This window comes from Cryptotermes secundus, unplaced genomic scaffold, assembly GCF_002891405.2.
Source record: "Cryptotermes secundus unplaced genomic scaffold, Csec_1.0 scaffold1715, whole genome shotgun sequence".
NCBI lineage: Eukaryota > Metazoa > Arthropoda > Insecta > Blattodea > Kalotermitidae > Cryptotermes > Cryptotermes secundus.
This window is the reverse complement of record NW_019731604.1, coordinates 170,373-190,996: the sequence shown is the minus strand read 5'-3', so window position 1 is coordinate 190,996 and position 20,624 is coordinate 170,373. Positions and strand designations below refer to the sequence as shown.

The following is a 20,624-nucleotide window of genomic DNA, read 5'->3' as shown; positions in this document are numbered from 1 at the left end:
TTTAACATAAGGAACACCCTCCCGAAGTTTGGTCCATTCCTCCTGGGACACCCTGTATATATATATTCTCTCCACTTCTGTTTATATAAACTGAAGTATTTACCTGGAAGTTTTCGCAGTAATTTGGCAGATGTGATCTGTCGCTTCCACATGACTGACAAGATCCATTCCATACGTTTAGCTCGCCATAAAGAGTTGAAGAGCATTAAATATGCCGTAGAGTTTCGAGCAAAGATCTAAAAATGGCAAACAGGAAACTCATTAAGACATGCAAGGCTTACATACTGATTAAAAAGTTCACAAATAAAAAAATACATGTAAGCTTACCGTCCCAATAGGTCCATCTATATGATAATCCAAAGTGAACACATCCCAACCAGTATCACCAGGGGACTGCTCCAGCAATCGAACATCAAGTCGGTTCAAGATATCTGCATCTTCAAATTGAGCATTGGTTGCCCTTATTGCTGATTCTAATATACTAGAAAGATTGTGTGGGTAGAGCTGTGTGGCTGGTTTGATCAACTGAGGCCTACAGCAACAACAAACAATTATATGCAGAATACACAATACAGGATGGAATGTCCTCTATTATTTCAGAGTGTACCTTTTGGTACTATGGCTAAATGTGAATGGCAAATATAATGTCAACAGAGAACCACTGTATATATATAATTTCTCAGAATTTCTTTGACAGTGTGTGCTGCCTTCTATGATCTCAGCAACAAGAATTAACAGAAATCTTGCATCTATTCAGTGTACAGTGACAATACTTAGCCAGCCAAATATTACAAAGAAGTGTGTAGTATCTGTCAAAGAAACTGAAGGTACAATTGCTAATTCTTTGTTTATTTAAGGATGCTTTCTTAATGTATACAATATGAGTACCATATTGTAAATAATGTGAGTCAGGATAACTGGCTTATGGGATTAGAATCAAATTCACAACTTGCTGAGTATAAAGGAATCAATCATACATCATATACTGTATTTCTGTGCTTTATTTTATAATGCTGCATGAAGATTATACAGAGCAGATTGGTAGAATAGCTTGTGAATGAACTGGAAAAGGTTTTGTAAGGAAGCAGATTAGTACAACTAAGGTACAACCCTGGAATTTACCTGGAAGAACTTAGGGAAAAGCATCAAAAATCTCAGCCAGTCTAACAAATGTCCTGGCTGAGATTCAAACCAGACACCTTCCAAATACAAGTCTAGAGCATCACTACATCAGACTGTTCAGTCATGCATGTTCAATATAAGGATAACTGTGAATAATAAATTGGGAAGGTCATTTAAAGAAGAAGTTATAGCCAATTTTTAGATACCCCAGCATTTTCTCAAAAGGAAAGAAGCTTAAGGCTACTGAATTTCATACCATGAACCAAGCCCAGAACTTCCCAAATACAAGACTGCAGTGGTAACCACTCAACTTCAACATTCAGCCATAATGAATGTACATGTACATGGTCTGTTCAAAAAGCTTTGGAACCTTTGAAATAGCAAGCCAACTTGCTGTCTTAGCATTGTCGGGTAAGTTGTGCTGCCTAATTATCATCCTTTTTGTAACATCAGCCTGCTGTGGATAGTCATCACCCTAGAACTATTTGTTCACATGCGTGCAGAGTGTGTCTTGCAATATTCGAGATTGCTGATATTCCTGAGCAGAGTAATAACATTAAATTTTTCTTCAAACTAGGGAAAACGTTTATGGTGATCAGTGCATGAACCATAGACGTTGTTATGAATGGTTTAAGCGATGTAAGGATGGTTGGCAGGCAACACATGATGAGATGCATTTGGGATGGCCCTCAACATCATGTGACAACACTCATGTTGCACAAGTTCATGAAATCATGTGTTCTAATCATCATTTGACAGTGCAGGAAATAGCAGAAGAGTGCAACATAACAAAAGGATCATGTCAGGACATTCTTATGACAAATTTTGAAATGCATTAGATAGTTTCAAAGTTTGTCCCACAAATTCTGACACAGGATCAGAGAGACAATTGCGTTGCCATCTGTCAGGAACTTCTGGATTGCACTAGCAAGGATGAAAACTTTCTGAAAAGAATTACAGCCGGCGATGAAATGTGGGTTTATGGATATGACGTGGAAACAAAAATGAAGTCTTCACAATGGGTTTGAAAAAATTTGCCAAGACCAAAAAAGGTGTGGAGGGTCAGGTCGAAAGTGAAAGTCAAGCTGACGGTTTTTTTGACATCAAGGGTGTTGTGCATCATGAATTCTTATATTAGGGGCAAACTGTGAATTGCTAGTATTACCTCGAAGTGTTGAAACATCTGGGAGAAAATGTCAGGAGAAAAATACCTCAGTTGTGGAGAAACAACTCCTGGTTCCTCCACCATGACAATGTGCCAGCTCATGCATCTCTATTGACTGAAGACTTCTGGGCCAACATGAACACAACTGCACCCTACTAATCCAACCTGGTTCCGGCAGACTTTTTCTTATTTCCCAAGCTGAAATTCGCTTTGAAAGGATGACCATTTCAGACGATCCAAGAGATTATGGAAAATTTGCAGACAGAGCTATGCACGATCCTGAAAAAGGTCTACCAGGACTGTTTCTGAAAGTGGCAAAGGCACTGGAAGCGGTGCATCAATGCAGGAGGGGAGTACTCTGAAAGTGATGAGCTCATATAGTTGCAGGCCTATTTGAAAAAAATTATAAAAATACTTAAGAAACTTTTTGAACAGACCACATAAACAGATAAAGTTGTCTCTATGCTTGACTAATAAAGCACTATGCCATGAAGACACATGATGGGAGTGGAGGTATAGCTCCACCATTCTTGACCTCAGCACTAGATGAAGGTGAATAGTCAGTTCCACACCCCTGTACCTACTGGGTAGGAGGCTGGGTGGGCTCCACAGCCAGTCTGGATGCCACAGAGAAGTGAAAAATCTTCCTTCAGCCGGGAGTCAAACACTAGCTGTCCAGCCCATAACCCACTGCCATACCAAATTAACTATCCCAAGTAGAAATGTATGTTATATGAGCAATAATAAAAAATAAAAATATTGAAACATTAAAAAGCAAGTCTAATTAAAATTTCTAACAGATGCACAGCTTTATTCTATTTCTGAAGTTCTAAATTTGTTTTGAAGCAATAAAAACACTATGACGCTTGTGAAAAGCATATGGTACTAACTCTAAGAGCTCCATCAGATGACGAATAAAGTCTCCTTGTCCAAGAAGAAGATAACGTCTCAATGCCTGTAGATGGTCTAGGAACTTGTATTGCCCTGTCAAAACATCTAATACACGGCGTGAAGTTTCAAGGTATGCTGAGTCCATCATCGACTGGAGATCTCCTTCACGATCAGCCATGAACAGAGCTTCCACTGCAATCAATAAAAGCATTAGGTACAAATCAAACAGTTGAGCAATGCTGAAATGTGTAAGACATATACTGAAAAGAAAGTTAAAAATTAAACTCACCACTAGTACATTCAAGCGCGTGNACGACGTTTCAGAGACAGATCCTGTCTCTGAAACGTCGTGGTCTTCTGTCTTTTACATACCAGACGATGGGTGAAGTCCAAAATAAGCCCAAAGAAGTACAGTATACACCATCGTCAGAATCCTTTCAAGTCTATCTAAGCACTGTCTGGTTTGACCATAACTTTGATTCCAGACTTGGGAGTATTAATGTTTTAAAGAAAATGTATCTTATACCACAACAACATAGGTATCACTGCGTAAGGCTGACAACTTCACAGCCATCTGTGAATCGACTGTCTAGAAAATGTGGCAGCCTCGACATCTCAAAACCCTATGAGCCTCTACAGCCATTAGAGGGAGAACTTTATCCTGATGAAACTCCAGCTTGAAGATGGGAACAGTAAAAATATTGTGACACATTGGTAACTGAACCTACTAAAGCACTGTGTCTTTATTCATAACTACCAGTAACTAAATAAAGAAAAGTCCTTCTTGAGAAGATGATAGCAGTTCAGCTAGTCAAGAAATTCCCTCACTATTATGGAAGTCAGAGACCCATTACCACAATGGCAAGAGCTCACCACTAGATTCTATCCCAAGCCAACTGAATGCAGAACATGTCTTCATAATTTATTACCACCATATCCATTTTAATGTTGTCCTCCCATCCCATGCTTATGTCTCACAAGAGGCCTTATCCCTTCATGTTTTCTCAATGCATGCTACATAACCCACCCAACACATCCTCCTTCATTCTGTCATCTTAGTAATATACGCTGAACAGTACAAATTACAGAATCCTTCATTTGCAATTTTCTTGATCCTCCACACAAATTACATTTTCCAGCTGCAAGACATTGAACAACATATGGCGCTTCATGTTTGTTAACATTACATGAAATTACACATTTGAGGAAAACGAAACACATGCCTGTGCATGCAGAAGAAAAGTGTACTAAGAAATAACTCACAGCACACGGTATTTTTCATGCCACAGAAGGTTGCCCTTCACATCTAGGTCAGCAGCAATGAAAAATTCACCATATGGATCCTCCAGCTCCCCATCAAGAATCCAGCGACTCAACATTATGTACATTGGTTTACACACCTACAATAAATGAAGTGGATGAACTATAATTCACTAATTTCCTTCATCAGTGTTGTTAAAATGTCATATTTGTGGGCATAATTCACACAACCTAGTTTTTCTGTGTGTTTGCAAACCTGTCAAAAACCTATTAAAATTGAAGTGTCTGTCTATTTGTACCCATGAAACAATCCAAAAAACATTGACTGGATTTCCATTAAATCTAATATTGCAGTGTTTATTCAAACCTGTCAACATTTTCAATTTTGGTTAATGACAAAAATAATGGAGATTTTATAACATGACCTACACACATTTCTGAACGTTTCTCACATGTAACCTGTTAAACATTAGTGGAGCAAAAAATACTTTGAGCAAAAGCTGTAAAGAAAAATATGCTTCTTCCAGTTATTATTACCATCTCAGAGACAATAAAACAGCAATTGCTACACTATGAGTACAGTTTCTAGCTTCTATATTCATCAATCAACAACGATCTTTTAAACATGTGAAGCTTACCAAACAATAAGCAATAGCTTTTAGAACACACATGAAGATCACTAAAGCCTCTTATTCTTGATAATAAATAAAACTACCTCGCACCTTAATTTATACATACATACACATACATATGTACACAAATATATATTTAACTGAAATATAAATTTATATGGGTTACTTTCTTTTGAATATCTGAATAAATACTCAAACAATTGCAGCTTTTTTGTTTTTGTAGCCTATTTTTATGCATGCTATCAGTAACTCAGACTACAGAGTGCTGAACGGTAGGACAACTGGTGAGTAATGAATTGAAAAGGGTCTGGAAGAAAGCTGCCATGAATTAATCAAGGTACAATGCTAGCATCTGCCTGGAGCAACTGAGGAAAACAATACAAAAACTGTCAGGATAGCTGGTTCCCTGGGCAAGACTTGAAGAGGGCACCTAGTGAATACAAGTCAGAAGCATTACTGCTTCAGTCAATTTTCTTAGTTTAAAAAACTAATCAATAAAATAATGATAAAATTTACAAGATGTGTACAGAAACTTACAGCTCTTAGCAAACTTTTCACCGTATCCCGGGTAACAGGATCTCCATGTTGCAAGAAACCATGAACGCAAGATGCCAGTGCTCCTCCTCTCTTATTCTTACATGCTTCAGCCACTGCAGCCAGACATTTCATATGCCTTTGTGGTTCAAAGGTCCACACAGCCAGTCTGCATAGTGTAAGTCCTTCTGTGTGCCATAATGGCTGCTCTTCACACAGAGGGGAGTCCACAGATGTGTCTATTTGTTGCTTGATCTGAAGAATTTAATCAGAGCTATACACGAACATCTCTGAATAATGTAATCAGAAGATTAAAATTGTTAATATGGCACAGATATTAAATAAATAAAAGCAAATAAAAGAACTTCATTTGGATTCTACAGAAATGTCTTCATCTCATGACTCCAAATNAATGTAATCAGAAGATTAAAATTGTTAATATGGCACAGATATTAAAGAAATGTGTGAATTAGTTTTGCAAAATGGTCAACTGTATTTGTAACATTACCCAAATTAACCTTTAAAGCACAACTCACAGTAATTACTGTATGAAGTCAGTGGTTAGAAAAAAAAAATGAACTGAAATAATTACATTAATCCTACAATATCCCAAATATTCAAACAACACATATCTACAACAGAGCTCTGAAACTTCAAATCACATCTTAACCACCGGCCTGCAGGCCACATTATAAAAGTATATTTTTTCCAAGCATACCAATGCAAAATGTCAGCCATGCAGACTGTTTAAGAATTACTCACTGCAGGTTTGCTACATTGTATCAATACCGCATGCAATTGCAGACATACTAATTCCACACTTTTCTCATTCATTAGGAGGAGTATGATATCCAGTGAAAAATTACACACAGTATTCAACAAGTAATTTTTATAAAGTTTCTCTGTGTCGTATCCCAGTATTTCAGGGATACTCAGGTTCACCAAGTGGTCAGCGATTTGATGTACGGGGGTGGGATTAAATGAACAGACAACAAGCAATTGGATTTAACAGTGCTATATTGTAAGCATAATGAATGCCTGATGAAGTAGAATTAGGTGGGCACTTTAAATATTCCCTACGAGGGGTGAGGCCACAGTCCTGCTCATCTAGCCCTTGCGACAACTCAAATCCGACTCTGTGTTTCGCCTTCACCTCCAACCTCCATTCTGCCCTTGCACTCCAGTCAGTCTGGGTTCTGTCCTTCTCACATGTGTGGAAGGGGAGGAGACCACACACATATTTGTTTAGTCTATGCGTTGGTTGCGAGCTGGTCCACAGCTTGGAAAGAATATTTAAGATGTCCAAAGAATAAAAAATACATTACACAATTATGAAAGTACTCTCACTTCCACATATGCAACATCTGACAAGATCCTGGGCTTTTTCTTTAAAGGAAAGCATTAACACATACTATGCGAGAAATGGAATGGAAGGGTAGCGTCCCATGCAACACAAAACCAACTGGTGGGCCAAATGTAGTCCATGGCAATAAATTAGCCATCCCTGATTACATTAATAGTCCCTTATAATCACAACATTGTCACATGATTTGGTGTGACTATAGATGGGTTTTGAACTGATGACTGGTTTTACTGCACACTTTGATACAGCACATGACAACACTTTACAAATCACTGTCACACACAGACTAGTGCTCTCAGTGTGTGTCCCCACTAGCTGTTAATTAGAAGCAGCTTCCAATGGTTGAAATTCCCCTTCCCTTGGGTCCCTGAACTGTCCACAGCCTCAGGTACCAGCTTCTTACAGCAACTGCTCACAACAACTGAACCCCAGTGATTATCTAACTCACTAAATCAAGCACAATAGATCATTGAAGGTCGCAGTGTGAGGGCCAGTTTTATGGCTCATCCCTAATACTCATACTCAACTCACTAAATCGCCAACCACCTTAACTCACTGACTGACTACCTCCTAACTTGTCCTGCTTATAACATCTCGGTATGGACTGTGTTGAGAACACCGTTCCTCTGTTGCACTGGAATTGTAGTGTTCATGTCTGTCTGCAGATCCGTTGCCTAGCGATGGCTATTGTATAGTTGCTTAGTTTGCAGTCGTGGCCTAGCAACAGGTATACATGCCACAATACTATTAAATGTAAACACTGACATATACTCTATGTACAAAGCAAAACCTAACCTGTGACTGCAAAATGGCAACCAGGCGGTAATATTCAGTCAATTCTGCTCTTAAGGCTGCAATAAGACTTTGACCAATGAGACCCAGAGTTCTGGAAGCTGCAGCATTTTCACAGTGTTGTCTGACTTGGTTATGCAACCAACCCAGCTCAGCCAGCCGCAGAACAAACCGACGAACAGACCGCTTCACTCGTACCTACAATGCACAGTACATGTTTATGGTTACTAATCTGCTAATATATTTCACTGTCAGTTATTTTCACGAATGCCACCCCAGGAAACAAAACTCCATCATAATTAACAACACAAAATCTCCAACCACTATGACAGAAATTGCCTTTGGTACTGAGATTTTTTAAACAGTTTTATTTACANTTATTCATGTGTGTTTTATTTACATTGTCACATAACATGTTTACATGACTGGCAATTAAGAGTCATGGTTTTAACAGCAAATTCAGCAATTAGTATTGGTAATAAACCAAGGAATGTCTCTGTTTAAAAATTTCTATAAAAAAAAAAGTGAAAAACTAAAACAGTTGGCAGTTAAATGGAACAATAACAGTCATGTTGAGTTTTCAACATCCCAAAACCAAATACAGAACTCTGCTGTGGTACAATCAAAAAGGTAAAAGCAACAGAGAAACAAATACTGTGGGAGAACAGAGGAAATTCAGAGAAACTTAGTTTCAAGGCCAGAACCCACACTATGTCACACACTGTCATCGTCACTGTAACAACAACAACAACACTTTTATTTGTCAGCATACCTTGGGATCAAGTATGTAGCCCTGACTCACTGGGCTTAATTTGAGAAACTTGCCATTTATTCCTTGAAATGAATATATTAACTCCTGCAGAAGCTGTGACTCTGGTACTTCACTGGAAACTGAATTATGAAAATGACATTACTATACAGTATAGCAAACATTAATACAATATTAGCCTTGACATAGACACATGAGGTTCATATCAGTACAAAATTTCTGACATTAAAGGTACACTACTAATCTTATGGCAATGGTTTTGCAACATACAATAGGGTAATTTAGGCCATCCAGGTACATTACAACAAATTTTAAGAACAACTGAATCAATATACCAGTCATTACATTTTAATTACCATGTTCATATTCAAAAATTATTTTAATGAAACTGAATTCAAGGTTCTCTCAGTGGTGACTAGGAAGGGGATCATCTTCTGAGATGTGACACCATGCCATTCAGTAAAACTTCATTGATGTTTCGGAAAACTACTGCCACCATCTACAGAGTTGAAGAGGAAGCAAAGCAAGAGTCATCAAGAATCAAGAGGCAAGCAGAACTCATGACTCCGTGTTCATCTTTATATATATTTACTTACCTGATTTGTTGAGGCTAGCATTAGGAGGAACATGGCATCCAGAACTCTGGTGCAATGTTGACTGCTGGCTCTGACTACTGCATTCCACTCCACCATCGTCTTTATGCCAATCTTGATCTGGGAAGTGCATGAGAGGCATACAAGTACCATTGTAAAGCAAACAAAAATAATGTTTACTTCTTGTAACACGGTTTAACAAGCGTGAATTCAGTTCTGCACTTCAAGGGTGCAGAATGAAGTCCATCTGGTTTGGGAGAGTTCAGTAGCGGTCTCTTGTGAACATGGTAATGAACTTCATATACCATAAAAGGTGGGGAATATCTTAACAAACTGAGTGACTACTAGCTTCTCAAGGATTCTACTCCATGGAGTTATGTAGTTAAATAGATAAAACAATTTAATGTTTCATTACACTTCTTGAAGAATTATTCGCAGAATTTATTATTGTTAACTGCTGAGAACAATTGTCATATTCAGTATATAGTGCTCCAGGATACAACTCAGTAGTTAATATAACATTTATGAATAACAGATATGACAAGCAACTGTGTTCTCTACACCAGCGCACTATCAGTCACTTCACGCATTTGCACCAATTTTATTTTATTTTTCTTGGTTCACACATTTAGGACTTCACAATTCTAACAGCAATGTCAATTTATAAGCAATTTCTTTTTAAATTTTTAGTCCTTAATCACTATCATTAATCATGATTGGTCCAAATAAAATACAAAACAAAATGAAATCAATTACTATTACACAATCAAGTTTTCACACTTCATAGTACAACCTGTTAAACATAATTTCCATTAGTGAATACCTTCTTAATTATAGCCAATTAAAAACCAAGGTCACAAATGGTAGAGTTTTATTTACCTGTGCCACTACTCAATATCACATGAATAGGTACACCAGAAGCTGCCTCTGATAAAGAAAGTGAGGATGATGATAGCCTTGGAAGACCAAAGAAAGTTGGTTGAATGGTTTCCTGAAAAACATTAACATGTCTTTTGAAAAGTAATAAATGAAACTGTTTTATGAATAACACCAGTGTAAAGTAGTTTTCAAATTATTACACTAAGCACTTGTATATCAGAGAAACTGATGCATCTTCAAATACTGCATGTCACCAAGTTTCTTATGTGCTCAAAAGATTGCAATATGGGCACCATTAGCAGCATGATGCACTTCAAGGCAATATTCAGCTTCTTGCAGGTACTGGCAAGCATTTCATATGTAACACATTCTGCAGCTGTAACAATTTTATCACACACCTTGCATTTTTCACTTGCATCTGGATGTGGAGAATGAGAGGGCCAGGAAACTGGGCCCTTCTTCCTATCCAATACTAACTCCTTATGCAGAAAGGCTTGAACATGTAGCAAGCACACAATCCGGGACTTCCCCTCGTCACTCATTATGCGAGTCATTTTTTTACAATTTATTTTGCTTGTTATGCGAATTACTTGTTATGAGATGTGCTCGTTAAGCGAGGTTCCACTGTACTTTCAAAAACATAGCACAGAAGAACAGGCATTTGTAGCACAGGACAAATGTAAGTAAGCAAATACTTTCTAAGTGTTCTAAAAATCTGTATAATTTTTAATATCAATGGGAACCAGGTTACCTCTGTAAATAAAGTAACCGGTATACAGGTGGGATTTGATTCCCAACATAGGTGTTGGCAGTTTCTTCTTCATAAACATATTTAGAATGGTTCTGAGACCCACAAAATGCTCTCCCACATGGTTCAATGTAGCCAAAGTGTGAAACTAGCCACTCACTTCTGCGCAGTATCAAAGTTAAGAACATGTGCCCTGTATGCTTGCATGGCAGACAGCTTCTTATACCGAAACTGGTGCTTACAAACGGAAATTGCATGTTACGTATCAAATAAAGTCATAAAACATGCATATACATTTTATTAATATCCCACTTGCATGTCACGTGATACATCATATTTTGGCTCATGCTTTAAGAATATGTCAATGAGGAAAAGAAGGAGAATTACTATATATTTTCCGTAATACGATTCCTAATTTAACTTTTTATCCAAGTCTCTCTTTTCATATAACTAATAATTAAAAAAATGAAATATTATGCTGTCTAAATTCAAACCTGTGACACTTTACAGAATTTGTAACCAACACAACACAGCAAATCAAGATACACATCATGACACTATATATCCTATATGAAGATTTATAATGTTTTGCCAATTACAGTTATCGAATCAATATGGTCACCCTTTTTGTTATTTTCCATTCCCTTCTTTTTAAAACAACAACAACAACAACAACAACAACAACCTTTCATACTTGTACAGCTGTCTGCAAACAAAATGTCAGAACTCACACTGGAAAGCACTACAATCCCATCACAAGTTCACACTGACTACACAACGGTACAGCTGACATCAAGATGGGATAGCTTCCAACGGCATGCAATTTGGATCAAGATTCACTAAAACTGGTCTCCTAGCATCTGTCATGATAAAACTGGGACTGAGGGATAGATTCTGAAACATGCAACTCAAAAAGATGGTTTCAAAGAACATTCTGACAAAGATAAGATGTCTTAAATAATAACACATTTATGATAGAAGATGATTTTTCTCTTAAGTTCCCAGTAGCTTTTACAGTTATGTCTCAAAGTACTTGGACATTTTCTGACATAAAAAAATGGCTTACACAGCAAAAGTGAAAGAACAAGTAACAAATATGTAGTACATTCCTTTTCAAAATATGTATATACAAATTTAGGCTGGTAGATATCTCTTCATTGAGAAATGGAAAGTGAAATGATACATGCTCAAGTAACAGCACTTTAATTGCAATGTATTTGAATGCATATAAACAGCATATAGGCTTATGACTTAGAAGACTTGCTTCTTTCTGTAAGATGTATACTCGTACTGCATGGAAAATATAACTATAGCTTATGTTTTGGTACGCTTTTCTTAGGTATCATGGATGGTGAAACACATTTTCTTTTGAAATTAAACAATAATAAATATGAATTTTCAGGATCATGAATATTTAATCTTCTCTCCAGAACAGACAGACTGTTCACAACTGAGAACATAAAAGCAGGAGGCACCATGTAATACTTACTGCTGAGTCTGACTCTGAGGTATTCAATCCTGCCCTCAATGGTGATGACGAAGATTTGTGACTTATCTGTGGCGTGTTACTGACATGCATTAGAAATGACAATATGGCTCGGTAATTCTTTAGCACAGTCTGAAACAGAAATAACATTAAACTTCTGTTCCAACTGTTCATTCTAACAAGAACATGGGTTTTGTTCATGATCTGTTGGCCTGTGGGCTTGTCAATTATGCTGCATGTCTGGAAGTACATGGAAAAAAGTTGACACAAAGAGCCTGCCTCTACTCCACTGGTCTGGCCAAACTATTTGTGGCAAGTTCTCAAATATCCTCCCTGCATCTGTAGTCCAGTGTGTTGGTCACATACTCCAAAAGTAGATAAAAGCTCATAGGATTTCTTTTTTCCATTTTGCTTCATTCCATCTCATATATTTGCCCTCATTAAAGCATTATTTAATTTTAGTCTGGAAATTCAAACTGGTTATTGTCTGTTACAATTTTCTATACCTCATACATGAGTGGAAAATGTACTCAAATTCATAGTACACATATTTTTAAGATGTCTTCTTTGCACTTCAGCATTTCTCACTGGCCTTTATATTCATTTACTGCATATAAATCTATTAATAAAAAGACAGTTACACTGCGCAGAGTCTCAAATACTGTCCAGCATATTTTAATATTCATAGTGTCAAAGCATTTTCACTCAAAAGTTGTTGACCACTTCAGTTATGGACAAAAATAAGGTTCAAAGTTGATCTTAAGAAAGATTCTATATTTTATGNCTTCACGTTAAGTAAGAGTTACACTGGACTAATACAAACTAAAACTAAACCCAATTAACAACTTTCACCATAACCAAATGTTATCAAAATCCAGCCAGAAGGTTTAGAGATGTATACAGTGAAACTTTAATTAATGTTTTTATGTTTTCTTTCTTTCATTAACATTCAATTTCTGTGATCCTAAGTCTGTAACTTCAATGCTAATGCTCTCTATTTAAAACTTCAATTGTTTAGTGATCAAATCCACTACTTTCAAAAGAAGCCTTATATGGGGGTTTCACTGTAACATGTGAAGAGTAGACACACCCTCTCCACAACATGTTCATTTCGTGCACCTTGTGAAAAGGATGTGCAACTAGGGAAGAACAACTACATACTCATCGTGGAGATTCAAATCCAACAGTAAACACAGCTTATTACAATTAACAGTAAATAATATTATCAGTCTTTCAGAAATATGTTCATCCACTTGTCACAGTGAATTAAAGAAGACAGCTGGCAAACATATAGGAAACCAGTACGCAAATCCAATAGACTCAAAAAACTACCAGGTATGAAAACAAGAATTTTTTATGGTAAATAAAGGTGCTCCAAAAAGAAATATTTCCTTAAACGGAGTAACCAAATTCTTTAATATTTTCCATCCGAACATTAGAGGTTTAAGGGGGAAAGAAACGAGCTATTAAGTCATCTACACCCAGCCTCCCCCGACATATTATGTCTTACAGAACATCACATGACTTTTTTGGAATTACAACATACATTCTTATAAACTAGGAGCAAACTACTGTAGAACCTTGTATGAAAAAAGAGGAGTATGTATCTATCTACGCACAAGCTTGAAATTTGTAGATACAGACCTAAAAAATATTGTAAAGAAAAAGATTTTGAGGTATGTGCTGTTAAGTTAAACCTGAGCTCCAACAGACTTTGTATAATTATAATATATAGAGCTCCGAATGGAAACATTGATACATTCATAACAAAACTAGATACAATACTTAGAAATCTACCTCAACATAAGAATATATTATTTGTCGGTATATTCATATAAATTACCTTCTTGATAGTGATAAGAAAAGCAAGTTAGATACATTATTGAGAACTTATAATTTAAAAAGTATAGTAAATATTCTCATCAGAGTTCAAGGAAATTCTGCTACAGCCATTGATAATATTTTCATTGATATTACTAGCAGGGAAAATTATTCTATAAGACCTATAATAAATGGATTGTCTCATCATGATGCACAATCCATAACATTTAAAACAATAAACATGAGAACACATGCTAAACAATTTAAAATAATAAGAAAAATAAACACACAATAAATGATTTTTTTAATTAAACTAAGTTATGAAACATGGGACTCAACATTTTCTAGTGACGATGGTAATACAATGTTTAACTCCTTTTTAGACACTTAATTGAAAATTTACTACTCCAGTTTTCCAAAAATAAATAAATAAATTAATTAATTAATAAAATAACTGATTGCATTATTATAGGTAAAATAATGTCCCATAAACATAAGAGTACTCTATATGGCATGTAGAAACACTAAAAATTCAGAATTAAGAAACTATTATAAAAAATACTGTAAAATTTTATCTAAGGCCATTAAGGAAGCTAAAAAATAAAATACGATAACAAAATTCAAAATTCCAAAAATTAAAATAAAACCATATGGGATATAGTAAAATTAGAAACTAATAAGGGGCCAAATAATGAAAAAATATGCACATTAAAGGTGGACGGAAAATGGGTTAGAGAAAAGCAAGTAATTGCAGAAACCTTAACAATTACTTTTTATCTGTAGCTGAAAATAAACAAAATAATACTAATATTAGTTACCTTCCAGACACTACTCCCATTCAGTATTTAATGAAAACTTTTATAAATCCCTTTCCACATATTAAACTTAAATCTTTATCAACTAAGGAAGTTGAAAATATAATTAAATCCCTCAAAGCAAAACACTCTTATGAATATGATGAAGTATCCGCTAAGTATTAAGAATGAGTTCTTTTTTCATTAGCTCTCCTTTGACTCGCATATGCAACAATTCATTATCACAAGAAATCTTCCCAGATCGTTTAAAATACTCAGAAATAAGACCGCTGTTTAAAAAAGGTGATAAAACAAATATTTCCAACTATAGGCCTATATCACTATACCACTGTATAGAGAACTTCGTTCTCTAAGGTATTAGAATATGCTATGAGCATTCAACTGATTGAGCACTTAAATAACAATAACATTTTAGTGGAAGAACAATTTGGTTTTAGAACAAAATCTTCAACAGATGAAGCTATATACAAGTTAGTGAATGAAATCTGTAAGACCTTAAACAGCAAAAACTTAATAGGAGGCATTTTTTGTGACCTCGAAAAGGCTTTCGATTGCGTTAATCATGAGGTTCTCTTGTTAAAATTGGAGTTCTATGGGATAAAAGGTAAAGCTAAACTATGGCTTGAATCGTATTTCAGAAATAGATATCAAAGGGTTTTAATTACAAATATAAATCTTAATCTTAATTAATTTTCGACATGGGGCAAAATTAGACATGGTGTCCCACAAGGTTCGATTCTGGGTCCATTCTTATTTCTCATTTATATAAACGATTCACCCTACACTATAAATGATAAAACTGTACCCATATTATTTGCAGACGATAATAGTTTGTTAGTTAAAAATTCAAACTATGATGATCTCTGTGTAAATATAAACAATGCTTTTCATAGTATAAATGAATAGTTCAAAGTAAACCAACTTTCCATAAATTTTAACAAAACCCACTACATTCAATTTACAGCTAGAAATAATGATCCTAAATCTGAAATAAAAATTGTATATGATAAGAAAACAAATTACATCTATATCCAATATTATATTTCTTGGAATATTCACTGATGATAAAATGAGCTGGAAATATCACACTGAAAATATTACTTCAAAACTAAGTGCAGTCTGCTACATAATAAGATCACTTAAACCATATACATCCATAAATATCTTAAAAATGGTTTATCACTCTTATTTTCATTCTATTATAAATTATGGCTTACCATTTTTGGGTAACTCACCCAAAGTATAAAAATTTTTAGAATGCAAAAGAATATAATTAGAATTATGTTGGGATGCAGAAGGAGGGATTCATGCAGAAACTTATTTAAAGAATTAGAAATCTTACCTCTGACATCTCAGTACATACTATCTCTTATGCTCTTTGTGATAAAAAATAGAAACAAATTCATAGTAAATTCAGAGATTCATAGAATCAATACCAGACAGCAAAATAATCTGCATCAGCCTCTTGTAAATTTGAGTAAATACCAAAAGAGAGTTTACTGTTTAGGAACAAAGGTCTATAATAATCTACCACAATATATTAAGGATATATTGAGTGACACAATTAGTTTTAAGGTACAATTAAAACAATTTTTATATTTACATCTTTTTATTCTTTACAGGAATATTTTGGTTATAAATCTTTTTAAGATGCGAGTAACTGTCTTACTTACAATTTAAAGAAGTCAAGATTGTCAGCCTGTGTTCTAGTTTTTAGTTACTTATTTTAGATATACACAATTTTTATACAAACTGTATACTAGACTTTATTTCAATTTATTATACTATTAATGTATGTTATACAAAACTCACTAATGACATTGTGTTTTAACTACTGAATTTTTAATTAATAGACTTGTATAAAACTGTACAAATTGTTTAAGGTTTGCCATTACTTTTATTACTAAAATTAACTTATTTATTATATTGTATATGTTTATGAGTATTTTATTACAAATGTGTATGCTTCTGGAAGCCAACTGTAATTCTTATTTGTGACTGTAACTAGGACGATCTCCACATCCGCATGAGGATCTATTCTCGACAGGATTTATGGAAGGTGAATAAATTAAATGAAATGAAAATGAAATAATATCTGCATGAAGTATACTGTGACACTACAGACAAATACGTTTTATGTTTAGGTTTTTCCTGTTGTATTTCTAGAGCCCTTATAATTATAATGGGCATTTTTAGCTTCACTACGAAGTAGAAGGGAGGTCCTGTGAATTAGACATATCAGAGGCCATATAATGCCTACTTTCTTGAAATGCTTCCANTGTGGGGGGGGGGGAGAGGTCTCAGTTCCAAGTACAACATACCATAGTAAAGAATTTTCTTTAATTTCTTTACAATTGTAAAGTTCAGGAAGACACCGTGACCAGTCTTGTTACCTACCTCTGTTTGTAATTTCCGAAGGAGATCACTGAACATGTACACCTCCTTTTCAGTTCTTGTCTGAGCCAGTCTCTTCTTTATACTCTCTGTAATACTGTACTCATCCTCCATGTATGTGTCACCATGAGGTGTTTGGAATAACATACGCACAGCCAATCTGAAGAAGTGTGCTGCATCCTCTGTTACAAGAAATGAACAGTAATAACAGATTTTATGAACTTCTAATGCCTACTTTCATTCAGATGCTTCATTCTATGTTGTAAGGTAATGAGAACTACAAATTAATAATTATACAATAAAGGTTAAGTTGTCCCTGTGCTTAACTACTTAAGCACTATGCCATCAAGGCATATGGGGGAGTGGACGTACAGATCCACATTTTCTTGACCTCGGCACTAGTTGGAGGTGAGTAGTCAGCTTCATGCCCCTCCCACTTTACCCCCAGCGAAAGAGCCTCCAGTGCCCATTAGATAGGTGGTTGGGTGGACCCCAGAGCCAGTCCGGACAACATGGAGAACAGAAAATTCCTGACCCTATTGAACTAGAACTCTGATCCCTCAATCGTCCAGCTTGTAGCTAGTCGCTATGCTATACAGGCTCCTAATAATTATACAGTTTAGTGATTTATTTCATACATAATTACAGTACGAATAAAGGCTGACATTAAATTTCTTATATATAACCTCAAATGTCAGCACCAATGGCATGTTGGTAATTTTTCATACATGGAAATAGCTTCACTCACAACTTGTATGGATGTTTATAATTCTTCTACATACGAAACTTCATGTGCCTAGAACCAATGACTAGTAGTAATCACCATCATATTGAAAGCTAAACATTAAACATTATTAACTAATTAACTCCATGCATCTGAGACCTTTTTGAGAAGCAGTCAATTGTTCAGCTACTCAAGAATTTCCCACCATTTTATGGAACCTGAAGGTTCATTACCATATTCACAAGAGCCCTCCACTGGTCCCTATCCTCAGCTAGGTATCAATCCAGTCCAGACCACCCCATCCTATCTCTCTAAGATCCATTTTAATATTATCAACCCACCTACATCTAGGTTTTCGTAGTGGAGTTTCACAGTCTGGTTTTCCCACTAAAATCCTATATGCATTCCTTTTCTCCTCCCCCATGCACACTACATGTCCTATCCACCTCATTCTCCTTGGCCTAATCATTCTCATTATATTTGGTGAAGTGTACAAGTTATGAAGCTCTCTATCTTCCTCCTCTTTCATCCCTCTGGTCCAAACATTCTCCTCAGAACCCTGTTCCCAAACCCGTACTTTAGGGAACAGAAAAAGTCTCAGGGAGACCATAGTTGGTGAGAAGAAAAGCTGTCCTATTTAAGAAATAATGCGTACAGCTACAAACTGCTGTTCAAGATGGACAGAAGAGGCAGGTGCTCTGTCATGGTGAATCTGCTACTAGCTTGATTTCTACTTTTAAGGCTGCTTATGATCCACTGCATCAGGAGAGAGTCAAACTTGTACATAGAAACATAGGTTAACAGTATGATCTTGTAGTGCATCTAATATTCTTGTAACTGAGAAGAACAATGAGCATCACTTTGACTTTGCTGTGCATGTGAAGTGCTTTCTAGTTCATAAGGTTGTGGCAAGGAAGATTTCCATATGATGGCTGCTCTTAAGTTTGGGGTCATAACTACAGACCATGATTCATAATCTTCTTCGATATTTTTTAACAACTTTCATCAGTTTCTGTGCATTCCAGAAAGTCAAAACCCACGAACAAGCAGTTTTATTTCTGTTCCTGTGTCAAAAGTCAGGAAATGAACTTCTGGACATAGCTCATTTCCAAAATGACCGTTGTCCGTTGAACTACAGCCAGTATAAATATTGTATGAAGCAAACAGGAGATCTAGCAGTTTTCTATGTGCCGTCATGAATGTACTGCGGGAAAGTGTTTGTGTAAGCAACCATTGTTTGTATCCCAACCATTAAGTTCTAAACAAAAGGGTACCTGACCTGTTTTATCTTTTTTATACCCACAGTCTTTGTTTCAGTGCCCTGTCAAAGTTTCACATTGCCAGAAGTGTACAAGTGTTAATTTGGGACCCTGTGATGTAACATATTTATACTTACTACATTACATATGGCAAAGGAGCCACCCTCTGTTGCCAATAATATATATGAAATATATATCATCTTGGTGGGGAAACCATCCAAAAGGCCACTGTCAGACTAATGCACAGATGAGGGAACAAATCAGATATTGAGGCAGAAAAAAACTCCATGGCCTGTAGTCTGCAAGCGAACCATACTGACTGAGTGACCGCCGCTTGTCGGCAAAGTTAGTGCCAACTTTTGCGGATAGAGGGTGTCACATGGTCAGCGCAACAAATCCCCACGGCTGTTAATTTCGGGTTTCTAGACCGGAACTGCTATTTCCTTGAAATAGCTCCTCAATTATCCTCACGAGGCTGAGTGGACCCTGTTCCACACCCACTACTTCTCAGAAAAAATCTGGTAGCGCCGGGAATCGAACCTGGGTCCTCTGCATCTGTAGTCAGGAACTCTGACCACTAGACCACAGAGGCAGTTGAAGCAGTCTTGACCTTAATCACTGAGTACAGAACAATATGCAATGTGAGGGTGCAGTGGTGCAACATTCTTTAGCGTGGGCCTGCATCTTGTGCTATACACGTCTTACCAGTCAAACGGGTTTTGATGCAGCCAATGGAGAAAAATGGCAGTCTATGGACAGCACATGCTACATTATGGGATGGCCCATGACCAAAAAAGAAGATGAAGATTTTTTGTTTTTTCTGAGTATTTGCTTACTTAAAACACGAATTTTGGCTTTATATACTAACTATACATTTTGACACAGCACATTATTTGTGACAGGAAAGAATATTCAGTTGAAACATACTCTACTGAATGTAAGAGTGACACAATATGTTGTCATTATTCAAATGATAACCCAGGCGTAAATAAAAGAAAATACATATTCATAAATGCCTGTGGGAACAACCTCAGATTATGGGGACCATGTATTTGAATCTCATATGCTTACATGACATCATCCTTGTCCTCCTCATCATAATCACCACCACCACCACCAACAGAACCACTGTTGGTAAAACAACCCTTCTTGAGCCATAGCCTTCCTTAGAAGATTTTGACAGACCTGTCTATTTCTGGCTGTTTTTCCAATTTCTCTTCCCTAGAGCTTTAACATCTCTGTTGATTCCATCTCCCTCAGTAACATTTTAAGTGCTCTGGGTCTATATTTTGAAGTCCTTACTTAGTTTTTCAGGTTGTCATGAATTTGACCACCTGGAGGACCAGATATTTAAGTCTCCCAGTGACAGGGTCACCC

At 36.1% G+C, this 20,624-nt stretch overlaps 1 protein-coding gene across 1 annotated transcript in view; it reads right to left on the bottom strand.

Moving 5' to 3' along the window:
• LOC111867300 (gamma-tubulin complex component 3) overlaps positions 1-20,624 on the bottom strand; it is a 28,554-nt gene that overhangs the window by 6,747 nt on the left and 1,183 nt on the right. The window contains exons 2-13 of the mRNA XM_033752634.1: positions 17,268-17,446; positions 12,238-12,366; positions 10,001-10,112; positions 9,125-9,241; positions 8,532-8,650; positions 7,763-7,957; positions 5,608-5,859; positions 4,442-4,578; positions 3,468-3,484; positions 3,178-3,370; positions 328-532; positions 104-236 (exon numbers count right to left, since the gene is read on the bottom strand). Of these exons, the coding sequence (XP_033608525.1) occupies positions 104-236; positions 328-532; positions 3,178-3,370; positions 3,468-3,484; positions 4,442-4,578; positions 5,608-5,859; positions 7,763-7,957; positions 8,532-8,650; positions 9,125-9,241; positions 10,001-10,112; positions 12,238-12,366; positions 17,268-17,446 (1,788 nt within the window). The remainder of the gene's footprint in view (positions 1-103; positions 237-327; positions 533-3,177; positions 3,371-3,467; positions 3,485-4,441; positions 4,579-5,607; positions 5,860-7,762; positions 7,958-8,531; positions 8,651-9,124; positions 9,242-10,000; positions 10,113-12,237; positions 12,367-17,267; positions 17,447-20,624) is intronic.